At 39.1% G+C, this 21,063-nt stretch overlaps 2 protein-coding genes across 3 annotated transcripts; one reads left to right on the top strand and one right to left on the bottom strand.

Annotated features, from left to right (window-relative positions):
- Window positions 1–4,506: 4,506 nt before the first annotated feature.
- On the bottom strand, window positions 4,507–7,873 carry pgpep1l (pyroglutamyl-peptidase I like). 2 transcript variants are annotated; one of them, XM_041794720.1, is made up of 6 exons: window positions 7,750–7,873; window positions 7,612–7,664; window positions 7,402–7,518; window positions 5,232–5,458; window positions 4,965–5,158; window positions 4,507–4,565 (listed from the first exon to the last, which is right to left on the bottom strand). In XM_041794720.1, exons 1-6 carry the CDS (start codon window positions 7,778–7,780, stop codon window positions 4,561–4,563), a joined length of 627 nt encoding a protein of 208 aa, XP_041650654.1. In that variant the 5' UTR covers window positions 7,781–7,873; the 3' UTR covers window positions 4,507–4,560. The 2 variants fall into 2 exon arrangements, with proteins under 2 accessions (XP_041650654.1, XP_041650653.1); XM_041794719.1 differs by lacking the exon at window positions 4,507–4,565 and having other exon boundaries at window positions 4,902–5,158; window positions 7,750–7,872.
- Window positions 7,874–9,138: 1,265 nt separating this feature from the next.
- Window positions 9,139–19,725, top strand: synm (synemin, intermediate filament protein). Its single transcript, XM_041795399.1, has 4 exons — window positions 9,139–10,060; window positions 10,978–11,102; window positions 14,544–14,623; window positions 15,885–19,725. The coding sequence occupies exons 1-4, from the start codon at window positions 9,269–9,271 to the stop codon at window positions 17,825–17,827; spliced, it is 2,940 nt and encodes a 979-aa protein (XP_041651333.1). The 5' UTR covers window positions 9,139–9,268; the 3' UTR covers window positions 17,828–19,725.
- The last annotated feature ends 1,338 nt before the right edge of the window (window positions 19,726–21,063 follow it).

Below are 21,063 nucleotides of genomic sequence, written 5' to 3'. Positions count from 1 at the left end.
GCTATAAACTTAAGATCTTCTTGGCAATAAATCTTATACTTTTGGAAAGCCTGTTTATTTCCCTTTTTATATGTGCCACATTTGTAGGGAACATCCATTTGTTGGATGAGCAGCAGAGCTGAGTGTGTGGGTTGCACCAGTGAAAAAATGAGCCAAATCCTCACCATCATCACACTGCCTCCACCAAAAGATGTTACTCGATCGGTGCAGCAATCAGCAATCAATCCACACTTTGACCCCATGATCCAACTGCTGTCAGCAGAATCTGGACTCATCACTGAACATAACTTTCCTCACGTGTTGCCAACACCAGTGCAAACAGGCTTGATGTTTGATCATGGTAGACCTCTGAGATAGCACGTTGGCTGTGTGCATCTGTTCTGGTTTGTCTGGCAGAGAGCTGTCAGCCATATTGTCCTGCAAACTTTGACTGCAAATCTATAGAAAACAGCCTACAGTTCCTAACAGGGTAAGGAAACGGTCTTACTGGGGTGTCATCTTCTTGGGACACCCACATCACAGCCTGTCTCTAACATCCCCCATCATATGGAACCTGGCCTTCAGTTTTGAGATGATGCTAGGGCTCACTCCAAATAATGCCACAATTTGGTTCAGTGGAACACCAGCCTGAAGTTGTCCTATCACACAGGCCCTATCTAGATCAGTCAAACCTGGCATACCAAATATGGAGCAGACACCTACTGACCACTGAATCAGGGCCCATGCACACAGGTGTCAGCACCTGGGGGTACCAGACACTCAAAACAAGAGTCGGTAGCAACAGCAGTATAAGCTGTTCAGCAATTTTATTTAATGGGTGCAATCCACTTACTCAGCTCTGCTGCTCATCCCACAAAAGCATCATGTATTAGGAAACCAGCAGGCTTTCTAATGGTATAAGATTTAATGACCAAACACAATCTTTTACTTTTTTGTGTGAAATTTATTATTTTCAGAGACAAAAGTCAGATTTGCTGCTTTTCTGTGTCTTTTGATTATGCCATTTGGGGACTAGGCTATATATCAGTGTTTTTCAGAGGACACCAAGTAGGATGATTATTGCTGTTTTCTCACATCTCATTCACCAGACAGACAAAATATGTTAGCTGGATGAGTTAATAGTAAAAATAATTAGTGGTTTATATTTTCTTACAATTCTGTGAATGCTAGCAGGTTGTTGCAGTGATGGGCTTCTCCAAACTTTCTGTTGCATCACCAAAGTCTGTTTAGATCTAAACTTTAACTCTCTTTCATCTTTAAAAATCGAAGGGCCGACTCTGAATCACAGCCTTTGTCTGCCTTTATTACAACAAAACATAAACATGAATCAAGAGCATAAACATGACTTTGAAGTTTTCTTTAAAATAGAATATAAAAAAAGCGTCAAAGTCATTTCTGTGCACCATGAAAGGATACGATTCTGCCTCCACTTTTTTATTGATCTGAATCTTTTTTAAATGTGTTTGAAGTGTGTGTTTCATGTGGCAGGTACTATTGCTGCTATGTAAATGAAATGGCATCAAACACACGGTAAAAAGTCTGAAGACCTGAGACAGAAAACAAGAAGGTGTTGGATCCGATTTTAGTAGCCTAGAGACGACTTTAAAATCACAGCAGGTCTCTGGAGTAGTGGTTAGTTTCTCTGCATTTCAAACACATATTAAGGTCTTACAGTTGTATACTAGACTGCAGGATCATTTTTATACACATTATTGGTTTTGTCACTTTTTTAAACCTTTTTACGGTTCAAAATGTTTGCCTCTATGTCTGTACAGAACAAAGCTGCTATTTTATTCTTTTTCTCTTTTGGATGTTATATATAAAAGAAATCCTTCAGGTTTGGTATTTTATGGTCTCCACTACAGTCCATTTCTTATATCTTCGCAATCTGTTTAAAAAATGATAAAACATCAAAAAATAAGATAATTTAGATATCAGACATTTTTCTGTTACCCCAAAAGGTTTTCTCTAACACTATACTTTGCTCATTGCCTTTTTATTTTTATGAAATCTTTCCTTCTGTATTTGTTTTGTAGATGTCTATATTATTATTATTATATTGTTATTAATATTATTATTATTTGGAATGGACACCTTAGCTCAATGTGTGAGTGTGTACTTTCTGCACCCTTTTTGTACTTGTTGTCTAGCACTGCGCCTAGCACTGCCCTCTAGGTGCGTCTCAATCTCAGGTCAAAGTAAAGGCTTTGCTTTCTCCACACATTCTCATGATTGTCCTCTACTTGTCTCGGCTTGTACCCCTCCCCTTCCCCTCGGTGCCTCCTTTTGAATTCAGGATTAGTTCCAGTATACAAAATACTTACTTTACACCAGATCTGGTCTTTTAACCCATCCGTTTCCTGCCTCTTCTTGACTCAACAGGGCTAATTGGGTTGTCTTATTTGCCTTAACCATCTCTCAATCATTCAAATTTGGCGTTTCTCCATCGCAGATTTTTATTTTATTTTGTGAAACCCTCAAGCGCTATCCATTTCCTCCTTTCAGCTGTCTTCAAAGAGAGAACAGGTCTTATTTTTGTCTTCATAATCACTGCTTCTGAATACCAAATAAAGGATGGGTTAAAGGCCAGGGAAGGGAACACATTTCAATGTCTGAATGGAAAAAAAAGGTCTTAAAACGGAGGCTGAACAGTGAAAGTGTTTTGAAGGATTTTTTCCTCATCTTTTGGAAATGTTGCCTGGTGATTATTTTTTTCTCTCATTCTCTATCTCTTTAAAAGATTTTTTTTGTAGGAGTGTTATTTATTTATTTTTTATTTTCCTATTGTGATATCAGTTTAAATCACTGTATAAATGCCCCATAATTCAGTATAAAGTTGGATTTTTTTGTATGTATTTCCTTTGGTGTCATGACTGGGGGACTTAAAAAAATCTTTTTTTGTTTTTTCATTCAAGTATATATCTACCTCACTCTTTTTTAAATACATGTATGCGTATTGAAAACAAATACATCTCACTCTTACTCATCAGTTTGTAACGCAACCTCAACATCTGGATTAAACCCACAGGAAGCTAAAGAAACCTCACACAGCAGACCAGGACAGGAGGTGGACTATCAATGTGGATGATTGTTAATACAGACCATCAACTTTCTTTCCTAGAAAGTTCATAAGAGGAAAAGAAAAGTGGGATGCAGAACGATATAATCAGCCTTTGTAAAGGCAGTTTAGTTATGAGTGATGCAGGGAATAAAGCAGGTGCTATTGATCGGACAACATCCACATTAGATATGCCATCTCCACTCTCTCCAAACATAATATCACAACGTCAGATCCTCAAAACAGAAACCTACAGCTATTCCTCAAAAAGGCATTTATAGAAAAGTCTAGACAATTATCATGTGGAATATTTAAAAAGGGAAATGTTTAATGAAACACCAAGAATAAAAAAGAAAGTATTTTCTGCTTACCTGACACTAGAAACTACATTTTACTACTTCAGTTTATTCCAAACCTCCTGATACCATTTACACAGTAGAGATCTACATTTACTTCTGTATATACATCAGTACTGTGAATGTAACAAGGAAATTTATGTCCTTTCTACACAAACCTACTATTCATAGCAGCTTCAGTCCTACATCAGCCATTCATCTAGAGTTCACCATCGTATTTAAACATTTTGTGCGCCTTTGTGGCATTTTTATCTCGACTTCACGCTCATTTCCACTGTCATCAGGATGAATCTTAGTGACCATTATCAGGCTTTTAGGAAGTTAACTCAGCATGCCTTCTCTGGCCTGTTTTAACCAATGCTGCTTCCTCAAACAGTCACCTCAGTGGACCTTATAATGCCATCTAATATAAAAGTGGAGTGTGAAGGTGGTGACAGGGCTTTTACATTTTAAATCGTCTCTTAAAACTCTTAAGAGTGCTGCTTCAGAAGGGTTCTAGTCTGGAGGCTTATGGTAAAAAAATAAAACCCAAAAGCAATAAAAATTGGATAATGAATAGGCGTCTAATGTGAAATCTGGGTGCTGAATCTCTGGCATTATATCTGTGCATGATTTTAGAGAATAACAATCAAAGAGTGAACGACCTTTTGGTTGAAAAACGGTCTGATTGCTGCTAAATATCACACCGGTACACAAATCACCACTGACAAGCATCAGCCTGGGTAGTTACTGAACATATCTGTGCATATTTTATCTATATGCTACAATAAACATTAGGGATTTATTTCTGCTTCTTTCAGTTCTGGTAGTAGACATTACAGTGAGCTGTAGTGAATTGAATTACTGATGAAACACTAGAGTCTATTAGATGTCACACCTGTTACTGCAGCATTTAAACACACCCGTGGACAGATAAAGGACAGGGATGGTGCGTAGATTACGGGTAGTAGTGGTGTAAAGTAAACAACATGACTAGAAAAGGTGATAGGCCTAAGTTTACAGCTTCACACTAGTTGCTACATTCTGCTTCTTGCATTTCAGTGTAAAGGTACTACGTAAACAATCAGCTTTATCATCTTTATTATTTCAATTCTTCCGAATGTTCTTCATGCAGACCTCAGGTTCATGGAGGATGCGTCAGTGCATTCAAACTGCAATAATAAGTTTGAGGTTTATCATTGTCATGCCTCTGTTTTTATGATTTGCATTCCTATACCTTCTGAGGGGGCCTTGCTCTACTGCTATTATTTTATTATAAAACTTTCACAAAATCTGTGTTCTTTGTCTGATTGGGGACAGAAATAATCAAAAAAGGAAAAAAAAATCACTGAAATCTGTCTTTTTTCAAGCTCTGTATCTGAGGCCTCAAAGTTTTTTTCACACCTATTAGGTGAGATGGTGTATTTTTCACATGCCATCAATAAAAATGTGTATCTGAGAATTTCTTGTATTTTCTTTTTTTCTGAGATTTTGAATAAATAAATGAATGAGAACTCTGAGTGTGGCTGAGCTTTCTCATCCAAATGAACTTTATTAGTAGGTCTACCTACAGAAGCTGTGGCTGCTGTCGTCCGTTTGCTCCATTTCTAAAAGATCCTGACAAAGCATGGCCTTAATGAGGGTCTGCAGCAGAGGTACCAGTCTGTCAGCTGAGCTCAGACTACCAGTGGAGGGAATGTGGATGAGGGCTGCCCTCCTCTGACCGTGATACAGCGAGCAGTAATATGCAAAATCACACAGATATCTGAGAGGAGGAAAGACAACATGAACTCATATTCTTCTGTGTCTGTGAACACAGTCCAGAAACACATACCTACCTGCCGGCATCTCTTGAATAAATGACATCCATCCCTGCACGTTGAAACTCTTTGGAGACAACTCTCATGTTAATAATTGAGTCCAGCTTCTCTGATCCTCCCTCCACACAGCAGAAACTCTTTGGACAGTAGCCGCACACATCTTTGTCCCTGTATCCGCAGTTCTTCCCTGTTTGCTCCAGAATGACAGCACTGGATCCTCTGGCAATGCCTAAATGGATAGCAAACTGGGATATACAAACATTGAGGCCAAAGTGAGTTCCTTACCTTAATAACCAGAATGACTTTATTTCATTTACATTTAGTATCAAAACCAGGGCTGCAGCCTACAGTGGGAAACTGAGGTCATGTTCTTTGCTGCTTACAAGAGGTGGATATGGGTCCATTTACTTTTTGGGTCATTGGATTTATGTCCGATACCAATAACAAATACAGAAAAAAGCGTTGTCATTAGATTTTTTTTCATGATCAACAACAGATGAGCAAAGATGTCTCCCTCCCTCTTGTTAAAGTCTCTCTCTCTTCACCCTTATCTCGGCCCCTCTGTTTCCCCTTGTGTTCTCCTTGCAATGTCAGGAGTACTTGTCTTTTTGTAGTTGCACCCATGGGTCCTGTTAGGGTACACTGACACTACCTGGAGTTTACATGTACGAAGCCTAAGACTGTTGAAGGTGGGATTGCTGTTTTGGCTGTGGTGGCCATGTGGGAGGGTGGGATAGGTAAATAATGCCTCTGTGTTAGCATGGTGGGCGGACTGCCCACCCTACTGGAGGTGGCGTGGGACTGACAGAACGAAACACTGGTGAAGGATGGTTCCCACTCCACAATCCTGGCTTTTTGCTGCCCATCAGTCTCACAGTTGGCTTGTGGTGGCCAATATTAAGGGCTTATCTTGGTTTAGGATTTCTCTGCTGAGAGCTTATCCTTTCTGGCACAAGTATCTTGTGTTCACTTCAAATGATCTTTTTTAAAATTTATTTTCCATTAAGGAAAAGGACAGAAGGAAATAACAAGAAAACAGAAAGTGAAAAAACAGTCATTTAAAAAAATTCTATGACATGTCTTCATTGTGGCAGGAGCACCAAATAGATTGTAGACACTTTTTCTTTTCCTAAACAAACCTTTATTGACAACTGTCAAACAAACATTACAAACATGATACATACCATATATAAGGTTTAGTTTTTTTTAATCTTAACATTACAAATCAATTCAATCTAAGAATCTACCAAAAGGTAGAATACTGGTAGAATGCTACAGAATACTACCAAATATTGAGAGCAAATGTAAAGTCAAGAAAGTCTTTTTTGTTTGTTTTGCACAGAAAATTTTGATTAGGCAAAAATTGATAGCCCACATTTTCTAAGCAGTTAGATGTACAATTCAGTACAACGTACTGACCTTGAAGGCTCCAACCTTTGAACTTTTACTTTTACACCACACCCACAATCTGCTTGGCACTTCACACCGCTGATGAAAGTATCTCAAAGCGATTGAAAAAGCTGACTTTTCTTCATTTCCATCCTCTCCAAAGTATATATAAAGTTAAAACAATTCAAAACTTGAACCAAGGGTGTCCAAACTGTGGCTTAAGGGTCAAGTGTGGCCCTTGGTTCATTATAAATCGGCCTGAAGATAATTTAAGTATAAAATGTAATATGGCCTGCATTAAAGGATGGAGCTTGAACTTGGCTGTAGTGTACTCTTTAGTTTAGAGAGCAGGGAGTGCTGCTTTCACACACATTTTAATATTCATTAAGATAATTTGTTTTATGACTAATCAAGAACACAGTTGGAATGATAAACACACTGACATCCAAAATAATGTTATTTTGATTCCTGATGCCCTGATGAATGAAGACAAAAAGATTAAAGCAGCAAATATCATGTATGCATATAGCATGCACTTCTTAACTGTGGTTGTCTGGACAGTAATAGTGTTTTTAAAAAAAAAACCCACAAAAGAAATGAAACTTGGCCATCACAATGAACCCCCACAAACGCTAAATATTTGCCACATTCTGTAAGGTACATTTCTAACCTTTCAAACTGCTCGGTCATCCGTTCAAATGCTGCCACTTAAGCTATTTCAGCAGTCCATTCTTGAGATGATAATAAAAATAAAAACATCTTAAAACATCGACGGTCTTGACACAAGAGCTTACTTTACCTTTGGTTTCACAGTCTGCCAGATCTCAGCAATGATTCGTTGAGTCTTCTCATAACTAACTGGTAACTCTTTGATGTAAACACTCAAATGCTCTCCCAGTCCGACCACCTCCAACCCCTGAAGCCATGAAATACGAGACAGTTTCAGCTCTCCTGCCCCACGGGGTCTTTCATCACAAAACATCGGGTTATCAAACATTAGCAACCTCACCTGTGCCGCCTTCCAGCTGGGGTTTACTAGAAACTGTCTGAAAGGTCCAAAACCTAAACAAGAAATACAAGATGGCCCTTCACGTCTTCTGACTGAAACGTCTGAAGATTATTCATTAGCAAACGTGTTTAACTCTACCTGTGACAACCACCGTTTCACCACTACTCATGACGCAGCAAACTTTAGTTAGAAAATGTTCAGTACGCACTTTACGTCAGGACTGAGGAAAACAAAAAGCGGCACGCTGTCTACAGTCCAGCAGCTCTCACATTGTCCGCTTGGGGGCGCTCCTCTCTCTTAAATAGCTTGTTAAAAGTCTGTGCGGACGTGGTGTGTTCAGATGTGTCTGGTAAATCTTGAAATCTGAATAACAAGAAAACTTAACTTTAAAGTGTCATTAGAATGCTCTATGTTATTTTTTTTCACTCATATATGTTTTTACGTTATTTTTCAATTTCAAAACATATTTTGTCATAGCCCATTTAATCATGAAGAATTCGGTGTTGTAAAAAAAGAAGAAGAAATTACAATGCAACATAAGAGTTTTCCGAATTGTTGCTCATTCTTGTGAAATAATTTAAACTATTGTATTATAATAAATGGTTCAGTTCAAGTATAAGAATAGAGCTAGGCTAATAATACATGCTATAGGCCCACAAATATTCAGGAATATTTTTTAAATACTTAATTGCAATTGTTAGGAATTTATTGTAACAGACTGATCTTTTTGAGAGTACACTGTATTTTTAATAATTATATATATTATTCAAATTTTTAAAAGTAATGATACATATAGATATTTTTGTAAGTTATCTCTACATTTTAATGTTTATTTTTCAGCATCTAGCATTTATTTTTTAGGGAATTTTGTTATTAATACAACATTTTTTTTTCATCTTTACCTCTAGTTTACACAATAAAATATGTTCAGAATCTGAATTTATATTTTAGGTTTCAATTAGGGCTGTCAAGATTAATCACATTAACCACAATTAACTACAATCTACAATTAATGCAATATTTTTTATTGTGATCAATTGCATGCTATGTTGTCTCTTTCTCTACTTTGGTCAAGCTAGATCATAACTTATAAGTGCACCACTGCTCCTTAATGTTTAATTTCATTTTACAAAAGGCCAAAAGCCATCTGGAACTTGTGTAATTAAACCTTTACCTTTTTACAGTTCCCTTATTTCCTTTTATTCCATAACAAGTTCCTTTTTCAGTGGTTTTCATGTCAAAGTCTTCAATTTACCTCTATAAGCAGGTCTGTATCCAAACTGCCAGTCAATTAACCTTAGTTTAAGACAAAGGAAAAATCTCAAAATGACACAAAAACAGTTTAAAATACAAAACAGTGTAAATGTTACTGTTCTCTAATTGCAATCTCACAGTTGCTGTTGGCGTTTTTTTTTTATTGTGAGGTCAGAGCGTTTATATTTCAGACAACCACTGAATGCAGCATAACATCTGCCAGGGCGGTGGATCTTATGGGACGATCCCGGGAAGCAGTACACGCCCTCCTCCTCCTGCACTTGTCAAAGGACACGGATCGCAAATTACATCACAGTCGTAACCAAAGAGCAGCGGGGCAAGTATCTACTTATTGAATCTAAAACAGGACATTTTTAAAAACTCACTCTTGGTAGATGTCACAATGTTGCCTTTCAAGAGAACTTTTGACAGCGAGAAACAGCAGCTGCAGCAGCTCAACGGCAGACTTGCTCAGTATCTCTCCAGGACGAAGCAGTTGGAGCAAGAAAATGCGCATCTCATAGCTGAAATAAACAAACTCAGACAGGTGAAGACGGCGGAGCCGAAGTACAAGGAGGAGATGCGTGAGCTTAGGAGAATGGTGGGGCAGCTGTCGTTTGAGAAGTCCCAGGCGGAGATGGAGAGGGAGAAGCTATGGCGGGAGTTACAGATGGTCCAGTCTCTGTGTAACGAGCAGACGGAGGTATGCAGGGACATCAGTGGAGAGCTGAAAGGCTGCGGGATAGAGCTTCACCAGGCTCACAAGGTCAACACTGAACTCCAGCAGCGTTTGGCTCGCTTAGAGACCGAGTATAAACGCTTAGAGGACGCGCACAGGCAAGAAATGGTCCGTCTGCAGCGTCAGGTGGACTCCCGGGTGGTGCCCATCATCACGCAGACCTACCGCGGGCCTCCCGCGGCCTCCATGGAGGAGGTTCAGCAGTACGCCCAGGGTCTGTCCGAGGGCTGGATGGAGACTTTTGAAATGTACCAGAGGAAGGTGGAGGAGATGGAGCAGTCGATTAAAGCGGACCAGGAGAGGCTGAGAGATATGCAGAGGGAGAAGATGCTGTATGTGTCAGAGATGGACAAGCTACACAGAGAAGCAGAAAAGCAAGGCCACATTCAGCTGCGACTAGAGGAACAGCTGATGAACATTCAGGAAAAATTCAGAGTGGACTGCAGTGAATACCAGGTGAGGAAGGCTCATTCTGAAAATAGAAGTAAGAAAGCACTTAATTGTATTTTAATTCTGTGAACTCCTAAAATATATCATACAAGAATTATGTTATCACCTTTGCAGACAGAACAATCTGCTGTCTCTCTCTGAGGCATGAAAGAGGGGAGAGGCTACTCCCTCTTGTACCTGCCACACCCACTGTCCTTAAAGGGGCTGATGCAGCTGTCTGTGCCTCTTGCATGTTAATCAAACTCTGAAAAATATTATACAAATAGTTATCTGCCACTCTTTTCTTCTGTTCTAACTGTAAAACATGGGATCTTGCGTGCATCGACCTCAGTATAAAAGGATTGATTAGTTGACAGTCTAAATGACATTCGACTTTCCTTTTAAGGCTTTATAGCTCCTAGATTACACCAGCCACTTAAACCAATTAGCTGTCAGACTGACAAATCCCTCTTAGCCTCCTAAAGATGGAGCCCTAAGCAGGCCGGGCAGTAACAGATGACTACAGGCTGCAAAGAGGCCTCAAACATTGTAGCATTCTGTTAAGACATACTGTTGGGCATGATATGATGAAGTAGACTTAACTGAGCGGTCAAATTGATCAATAGTCTGCTCGTGGGTTCAGACAGGTCACAAAAAGTAGAGTGTACAGTGGGTTTTACTTTCTACCTTTATTCAGAGCCAACAGAAATAAGAGGAGCTGACCCCAAACAAAAACAAAGTACTGACTTATCAAAGTTGTGGGCTACACATACATAAAATATGGTTACACAGTTTGGAGGCTTAATTGTCCAGAATGATTGCAGAATACTGTATTGCATTGCAGGAATGGCTGAAATAATAATAGAACCCAACAGACTGATCATAGACTAATAAAACTTGTGTGATGAAAAACATAATGTTTTTGTACTTTATTTACCCCCCAGATGATAATTGATCAGCTGGAGCATGAGAGGAACATGATGGCAAATGCTATTGAAGAAAAGATGAAAGAACATCAGCACCTTCTGCAGGTTAAGATGGATCTGGGCATGGAGGTGGCTGCCTACAGGTGATAATTTTTTTTTTCTTTAGACTTTTTAGTAGAAGGGACTCTTGCAGAAAACACGCTCACTAATAGCATTAATCTCTTTTTTAAGTAAATCTTCCTGTAAGCCAAAAACAGTGCAACAGAGAGTAAGCACACACAGCACCAGTTCATTCAAGAGAGACTAGTAAATGAATCCAAGACACTTTGACATAGATGTGATATTGAATAATTGTCAGAGAGTCGTTGGACTCTATAGGGGCATGGAGGGTCAAAGGGTAGTAAGATGTGTCCCCCTGTGGAGTCCAAACACTGTGGAGTTGGAACCAATCAGCCAGTGGGGAAGGTGCTAGCTGATGATGTCATCTGAGACTGCTGAAATAAAAAGCTGATCAAACTGCTGGGACTGAAGCTGACCAGATGATGGCTGAAGATGTCTCATACTAATGGGATGAAGAAAGTGATGAATCTGGTGGTGATGGTGACATGGAGGGTCCCATTGGTGGAGAAGAAAGCCATATTTGGAAAAAAAGACAGTGGCAATATGATATGCCAAGAGTTTCCAAATTGGAAATTGGGACCTCTCGGTGGTTGTGAAATACTGTCAAAAAAAAACCCATAACATTTTTAACTGATTTTGAATGGTATATTTTACCCATTATTGTAAAATCATTCTAATTTAAAATACAAAATCCTAGGCATTGAGTAAGATTCAGGCTGAAATTAAAGAAAAAAAAATCCTCAAAGGCAGGGCTGGTAATATTATCCAAGACACACCTTGATATCATGGTGGAAACTGTCTTTGAGTCTGAACCTCAATCATTAGGGATCCATGATATTATTATCATGACAATGGTATCAGCAGATATTAGCTTAAAGAGAATTATGCAAATATTTACAGACGATATTTGGCCAAAATCTGCCAATATCAGTAGTAAATATTGGCCGTATGAATAAATAGGTTAGTGGAGTTTTAGGCTGGACCAACAGACCTAGTTCAGCTGAAGTCTGTTTTATTTATTCATCATCAGTCCTTACACTTTTAAGTGTGTTTTAGGACTGAAATTTGTTCATCCTTAAATTTTACATTGTGTGTATTAAGGACTTAAGTTTTAGATTTTAACTACATTTAAATATTGGTACCCATATTGGTATTGGCTAAAATTATTTTGTAAACACTGACATATTAGATGTTGGCAAAACTTTAATACATGCACCCCTTACAAATGTACATTCATTAAAAGGAATAAAAAAAGTGCCACCATCTCTTGTAGTTGTAAGACTGTGAAAACTATGGCCAGTCACTGCTGTGAAGTTCTCGTGGAAACAGCAAATCAACTCTCTCCCTTCCTGTTTTCACATGAACTTTATGTAGAACACACTACCTTGGATGCGGATCATACTAATACACTATAGCACTGACATTTGTTAGTAGTAACAAAAGCCACTTTGTTAGGTGATGTAGCTGTGAGAAAGTGATGTGCTGAGGTTCATTTCTGGGGCAACTGTGAAGCAGGGGTGCTTGTGCTTGTTGGGGTGGGGCTTTGATAGTGCCCTGCTGTCAGAGAATGGGCTTAAACAGAGATCTAAGGAAATTCAACTTTCAAAATCTTGCTAGTTTCTCAGTGTTACCAACCATGCCTATAAGCGTAGTTGGCCAGCAACAATGTAGGGGTCTGCTGCTCTTCAAGGATACATACAGACACACAAGTCTCACCTTATTGAATCAAGCATGTCCACTTAGTGCTGCTTGTGTTCTCTCGTGCTTTTCTTTCATGAAAATTTCCATGGAAAATAATATTATTTGTTTTAGACTTTTTTGTTTTAGACAAGAGTGTGCTGGACTGTGTGCAACAATATGTGCTTTTAACCACTTCCATGGACAGGGGCTTTCCTTTACCTGACATGTCTGAAAAGTTTGGTTTGATAGGCTGTCAAAGAGGGAGTGGAGCAGTGCTTTTGAGTAGATATGACCAGATGATGTGGACAGCTGATAGCTGTGTTGCATGGATGAGTTCCATGTGTAAGAATGAACACGAAACCAGCATGCAGAATATAGGATTCCTGCATGAACTTCTGCTTGAGCAACATTCCTTCACCACTGGAGCAACTAAATATAATTCAGAGCATATATTTTATTCATTGCACCTGTGCTTTTCCTGCTCTGACCTGTTAAAATGTCCTCAGTGAATAGGCCTTGAAGAAAGTGTTGCTTTGTGTTCAGAAGCATGGTTTTGTACCACTAATATCTGCTTTGGCAAGGGAGGTTAGTAGTTACATGGTTCATAAAGTGTAAGTTTCTTAAACCAATCCTAAATTGGACCATTTTGTGTATTTTTGCACTGCTTTGTTAAGTAAGTACTTTGCAGTATCAGCAGAGAAAAAACAGAGGTCGTCAGATTACTGGTTAAACCACCCCCCACTGACTGAATTTACTCTAAGCTTAATTAGTCTTAATAAGTGATTTCCTTAAACACACGAGCTGCTGCGTCCTGCTGTCATGTGCATACCACTCCAATATAAGTTTTTAACCTCTTCATGGTTTATTTTGAGTGTTTATTGAGACAGACAAATTACATCTAGCACTTGTTTCACGTAAAAGAACAGTATGTTAGTGTGTTGTTTCTCATGCTCCAAACATAGCTAGATTCACACAAGGTCACATACTAAGAGACTATTTTAACTCATAGGGAAGGTTGTTTTTAAAGCTTCAACAAGCATAATGTAATCTTATGTTTGAAGGTTTAATATCAAACTGTCTTCACTCATCATTACAATTATACAGCCAGTTATCCCATATCACAGGAAGGCTGTGTTTCCGCAGTTGAAGCTGTTCAGGGATAGCACATTTTTTTCGTTTTATTCTTTTTGCCAACCCAGTTCCCATGAATTTCCCTCAGAGACAGTCTCCTCTGCATGTGTCTCTATATGGGAAACTGCCTCCAAGCACATCTGGTTTGTTTTGAATTTTCAGAATAGACTGAATGTTTGGTCAGAGACGTAGCAGTGACGTGTTTTTACGTGTGTCACGAGCCAGCTTTTGCTGTGGGACTGAAAGGGAAGCGTGCACAGCCTCGCACCGTGGCTGTTATTTTTAGGTCAGACTTTGGGAAGTCACTCTCCTGAGAGGTTGTTCCCTCTGAGACACTTTAGTTTGCGGTTGTTTGCTTGTTGGAACATGGCCAAGAAGAGGTGAGCTCTTTAAGCTAATTATTACAAGGCTTTTATTAAGTAACAGTGGCTAGTTTTGTTTTCATATTTACCACCTTATAAGGCCAGGTCCTGTATTCATACTGGGTTGTAAGCCTGTTGCATTTAGTTTGAGAGAGTGGAGATGGCAGAGCTGGATGAAGTACACCGTCTTGTGAGGTATTCTTTTCTGCTATTTCTATATATGGGGAGAATAATCACTGCCAATTAGCTCTGATAATGAACTGTATTTTGTCTTGTTTCTTGTTTGTTCAGGGCTCTTCTGGAAGGGGAGAGGCTAAATCTTCAAGAGCCTCACAGAAGGGTGACCCAACGTCAAGGAGAAAGAATAATAGGTATTCTAAAAACACTTATTGTTACCAAGTTTATTATAGTTAATTAAAACTAACAAAATAATGTAAAATAAATTTAAAAATCATTTTAGTTTAAGACATAATTTGTAGCATTTCTGCACTGAAGAATCAACGTTAAATTAAAAAGTGACCATTCTTGTGATTTATTTTCTTCTTTTTCATTGAGGTCTTACAACTTCCCAAATATTTCTTAAAAATTTTCATACATAAATTACTTTTTTATTATTGTAACAGGACATATGTTTTTGCAAGATCAATTGCCTAATCAATACATCTAAAGTACTACCATTTACCTGTTTTTTGGTTTGAGATTAAATAAGTACTATGGTGAACTACAGTTTTTGAACTTTTAACATCTCAGCTCAGTAGAGGTTTGTAAATTACAATATCTTAATTAGCTTAGCAATAATTTCCATAATCTGCGAACTTAATTATAAGAAAAACACATCAGGTACAAAATAACTCTGCTGCAAAGTGAATGTAAAAGGCTTGCCTTGAAGCCCCTCGTCTTCAAAGATGTTAATGGGTCTGCAGTCTTTGGCAACCCATTTAGTGATTGCATTAGTTAGCTTAGGGGAAGTCCTGTTAGTCATAGTTAGTCATATATCCAATTTGGGTTATTTTTTAATACGTTAAGGTTTTCAGATTAATCATTAATGTTGACATGTTAACATTAATTGCCACAGTAAAAACAAATAAAAAATGAAACTAGAATTGAAAACAAAAATGTCAGAATAAAATGAAAATTAAAACTAATGATAAATCTAAAACTACTATAACATTGATTGTTACATGTTGATAACAAGTGCACATTTTCAGATTTGTTTTGAGGAATAGTTTCAAGGTGTGAGAAGTATAATCATCTGTCTTCTTTTAAGCTGGCACTGCTGTGAAAACCGAGTGCAAGAACAAAAACCTGGGGTTATGTGCTTCACATGTTCCTCTGACTTCTTGCTTCTCAAAACAGTTACTCTTACCTGCAAGGAATCAATTCCACACAATATCCTCTAAAGCTACAACTTTAGGTTTTTACTTGCAGGTTTTTGCTCAAACTGAAGAAAATAAACTGAGCCAATTAGAAGAATTGAAAAGGAACTTTTTGGCAGCTTATGCTCTGCTGGTGTTTGCAGTATTCTTGTGAAGCTCAGCTTCAACTTTTTTATCCACATTCTGCCAAGAAAGCAAGTAAGAGCATTTCCTTTCAACTGTCTAACTATTCAATCTTATTTATCGTCTGCCTTAGATATCAAAGTGCCTGCCCAGCCCTACACTCCAAGAGCTTCCACTTTAACATCCAGGCAACAAGTCAAGTACACACCGCCAGCTTCCAGCCTGAGAAGAACCCCCATGCGTCCCTCTGGATCCATGAGTCCCTCAAGAGTAATTCCAATCTCAGTTGCAAGCCGAGATCGGCACCAGAGTCCCGCATCCAGAAGGGACATGATCTCATTCACCAAAGCCCGGGCTTCTGCTGCTACTCCTACATCCACCAGCACCATCACTGCTGCCAAAGATAATCAAACAGTCCAGCGTGAAAGCCTACCCAGCCAAAATGTACAGAAAACAAGAGTAGATGAGAAAACAGCGACGATCAAACAGGTCTCACAGGTAGAGAACCAAGGCAGTCCTATCAAATCCTTCACTACTGAGACCAAATCAACAAGAGTGGTGTCTCCGCCAATGATGGCCATTAGCAAGAAAACAGAGACTGAAAGCAAGAAGCAAGTGTCTGATAAAAAAGAGAAAGATGATTTTGATGGAGAGGTGTTCAAAGACAGGGAGAAAACAGAGGCCTCACTAGGCCCAAGTGAGAAAAAGATGTTAGACTCTGTGACTGTAGAGGAGATAATAGAGAAAGTGATAAAACCTGCAGGTTTGGAAGCTAAGGTGTGCTCATCAGGAGAGTCAAAGGTGAAGTATCACGTGGAAAAAACTGAACAGGAGGATGGCACAATGAAGACGCAGATTGTTCTAGAGTCTAAGGTGGAAGAAGAGCTTGACGTTTCAGAAGATGCAGCCCTGGACGAACTTCTGAGCCAGGGGGTTAAGAAAGTGTCACTGGAGGACATCAAGGACACTGCTACAGGAAGCATGATCAAGAACCTGCTAAGTGGCCTGCAGGGAGGCGAGGACCTGCAGAATAAGTCTGTCAATGTAGAAATCATCGAGGAACCAGTGGAGACTTACAGTGCTGAGGAGTTTGAGACTGAACAGAAGTCTACTTCTACTTTTTATGACCCATCTGCTACATATTTCCAAATTGAGGAGCTAGAAAATGTCCCCCAGGAAGCTCAATTTCAGAGAAGTGGCAGGGATACATCGAAAGAATCAGAAACAGATACTGATCAGTGGAAGAGGGGATCCATCAGAGTTCAAGAGGTTTCCAAAGAGAGTGAATATTTTTCTCATGACAGGGAGCCAGACGAGTACTTTGTCTCCACACCCGATGAAAATCTCTCTGAGTCTGAGGATGGTCTTGGCATTACATCATATGGCCATTACGGTCTTGTAGACGACCTGTCAGATGAGAGGTACTATCAAGATGAAGACCTTCCCCCAAAGAGAGTGATTGTAGAGCGAAGTGACAAACATAAGTTGAAGTTAGGTGATGACTCGTATATCAAAGAGAGTTTCCCAGACTGCGTCATTGAAGAAGAGGTACGTGTCTCTCCGATAGTCCAGACGTCAGTGCTTGAGTTCCTCAGAGAGGAGTCTTTGGAGCCCAAAGAGCAGCTGAAGGGAGCTCTTGAGAAGCTACAAGAATCAGTGTCAGGTCCACTGAGGGAGGAGTTGGCATTCCTCACAAAAGTCAGCAGTGAGAGTCCAGAAAACGTGGCAATCAAGAAAGTGCAACAGTCTAGTGGCAATGGCACCACAACTATTGTTGCAGAGCTGAATGTCTCTCAGACCCTAGAGGACTCCGGGCTGCTGGAAGCGGGAGACGATCTCTCTGAAGAGCAGATCTTGGCAACTCTCAGATCTTCTAACCTTGGGCTTGAGAAAGTCTTGCAAGGCGGGGCAGGAGGATACAGCATCAGAGTGTCCACAGAAGAGGATGCGACGTATGGGAAAGAGTTTGAAGAAGGAACCTCTGGGCTGGATTCTCAAATCATCGAAACCCCAGTGAAGATTTCCCAAGAGAAAAGAGTTGCAACACTTTACCTTGAAGGTCCGACAGATGATTAGGAAAGAATTCAGTTAGCACTTGCCAATTTCAGTTGCTTAAACGCACATACATTCAGCGCTTATTTTAAAAATAGCAGTCCGAAGAGGTGGTTTTAATGCTGTATGCTGAAACTGCCATAATGCTTGGGCTTTTGCAGTAAATTCATTTATCTTACAGTACCTACTAGGAGTGTGTCCCTTTAAACATTGTGGACATTGTGCAGCTTATATCTGATGCAAAATTATCTAGTTACAATGACCAGAGTTAAAATATGTTCTAGTATTAGATGTGACAGACTACAAGTAAAATAGAGATTTCTTACTAATATTGTTTAGTTTTGCTAAAAACCTAACATCTTCATTGTGTAACAAAGCCTAAGTTGCTGATGGGAGTGCTGTTTTGGTATGTGGTAACCTTTTCTAGCTAACCGTTTTTCTTCCAAGAGGGATTTTTCTCTCTAGATATCTCTATTTTTGTACTAACCTGTGCTGTACAGCTTACACTTCTGCGTTTCACAGCAGAGCAGTAGGCACAAGATGCTTTGCTGCTGTTAGCAGATTAATTTTTTATGTGGACATGGGCACCGTTGCCAAATGTGTTAGCTATAGTATAAACAGCATCCTGGAACACTGTTTTTCTTTAGAGGCGCTAGTCAGAGATGTGAGTGCAGAATATAGTAAAAGCTTGTTGTAGAGGACAGCAGAGGAGTGATGAAGAAAAGGAGGGTTATTGTTGAGAGGAACTTAGCAAGTTATGTATGTTGAAATCAAAGTGTATTGTAAGTTGAAGGGCACTTTTTAAATATTTAGAGGTCTTTAATACAAACACTACTAATTGCAAATACATGTTGAATTATTAAGAAACAAAATAAGTGTAACCAAAGCCAGGTAGCATGGTTAACATATAGAAACATGTTTGACAAATTTTTCTTTAAATAGTTTAGTATAGTATAGTAGTTTCCCACCAGTAAAACAAACTGACTAGAACATGTGTAAGGGTTCTGTGGATCTGTGAGATTATAATTTTGAATCTTTAAAATTACAAAACGTCAAATGGTAACAAAAAGTGGATCCAAATGAGGCAAATGAATGATAGTTTTGAAAAGAAAAGAAAGTTCTGGTTTCCATATACAGTGTGTGCTCCTAGAGGACAGTGATTTAGCCATAGTGTTGTCTTAAAGGGTTCACTATTACTCTAATAAGAGTTTGCTCATGGTCAAGTTTATTTTTGGATCATCAGCTTAGTGGCATTGACAGTTCACTGGAGTTTGTTGTATTATAGGGGAGCCTACTGCAGACAATTACACTGTTGTTACATTTTCTTTAAGTGGCTGTACAATTTAAGCAACATTTACACTTGGTACCAGTATAAAAAAATGGCATTCACCTTTTAGCTTTTGGCACAATTCTGTTTGGAGACTACGCTAAAATGCTATGCTTAGAGATAAAGGCATGCTGATATGAAAATGTTAAATCTGAAAAATTCTAGAAATTAAACCTCATATGAAACAGTTGCATTTAAGTGCCAGATAAGCATTTTTCATACATGAGCTTATTTATAAATGGCATTAATTTGTTTTTTTTTTTAAATGCATTCGTAAATTAGTGTACTTCAAGTGTAGCTAAACAAAATGAATCCTTGTCAGGTTCATTTATGTGTATGTACACTGAAAGCTAGATAATGTGCCATGTTAAAACATTAAATTGTCAACATCAGCATTTGGTAACAAAAATTATGTATGAAGAATGTCAAATCAGTCAGCTGATACCTAGGTGTTTGTCACCATTGACTTTCTGTCATTTTCATTGATGTCATGATTCCCATTGACCAAATGTCATGATTGTTTTGGTTACAAAAGTACCAGCTCATATTTGGAAACTGATTCATACCCTAACACAATTAAAAGCTATTGTGGGTATCCTTTATGAGTGTGAGTACTTATTTAAACTAATTATTTCAGCCAATGAACAAAATAACACAGTCATGAAATGCCAGTGAACATCATTTGTGCAGTTGTGTTTTTTTTCCTGTCAGTCTTATCTAAATGATAAACACATTTCTTAAAAAAACAGTGCCTTCAAAAAGTATTCACCTCTTTGGATGTTTTACCCCTTTATTGATTTTATAACTCAATCATGGCCTAATTCAACAGAGCTCCAGCCAGTCAGTGCTAGAAGCCTCACAATTATGGAAATGGGGATCCCTTGAGTACAGGGAATGGTAGAAAAGTTCTTTGGTCTGATGAGACCGTAATGGTGCCTTTTGGCCATCAGACATAATGCTATGTTTGGTGGACACCAAACACTGCACATCACCACAAACACACCATTCCAACTGTGAAGCATGGTAGTGACAGCATCATGCTGTGGGGATGCTTCTTGGCAGCTGGTCCTGTAAGGTAGTGGGTGAGATCAATGTGGCAAAATGGAAAATCCGGGAGGACTGTGTCATATGCAATTTCCACATATTCAATGACTGCGCCGTACTGCAAAGTGCTGCAGGTTTGCTCCGACCAAAGGTGAGCAACCTCACCCACTGGAAGAGTGTCTAGAATGCTGCCCCATGGCACGCTGCCCTGATCAGCGGGCAGAGATCACGGGAGAAATGCGGGTTCACACAGGAATAGTATGTCAACAGTGGACTATTTTACCTTTTGGGGTTATCATCCTTTCCAGTATAAGTCCATGATATCATTGCTTCCGCCTTTGGGTGAGTACGTCGGAAGTTAAAAGGTTAATGTTTGCTTTAAGGATCTATGGTTTTATGTAAAATTTTTTGGCTAAATGTCCTCAAAAGTTAACTTTTCATCGTCAATGGCGCTGTCATAGCTCAGTGACCCACTGACCTCTCTGTGACCCTTTGCTCTCGCTGCAGGATGAGACATAATGTTGATATAGTGATGATTTACGATTGAGAGTCTGTGCATTGTGTTGTATTTTAAAAGAACTGGATATTCTGCGCTTGTGACTTTCTGTTTAGAGCTTTCTGATTGACAGGAATTGACAGTCTTTGGCAGTGGCCAGTGCTGAAAATTGACCTGCAGCGTATCTCGAACAAAGCAGAGCGAAGTGGCGCTCCAGGACGTGCTGCTGCTGGGCTGGAGCGTGGGCAGTGGAACTGCTTTGATGGAATGGAGAGGGAACAATTTGCTCCATGGTACGATTCGCCAGCAGATCGCGGCGTGGTTGCTGTATGTAGTAATTTCTCTTTATTCACTCTGTAAGTGAACTACAGCTTAGGAAAAGCTTTGTTTTCC

This window comes from Cheilinus undulatus, linkage group 9 (genome assembly GCF_018320785.1).
Source record: "Cheilinus undulatus linkage group 9, ASM1832078v1, whole genome shotgun sequence".
Lineage (NCBI taxonomy): Eukaryota > Metazoa > Chordata > Actinopteri > Labriformes > Labridae > Cheilinus > Cheilinus undulatus.
This window is presented reverse-complemented; position numbering and strand designations above follow the sequence as displayed.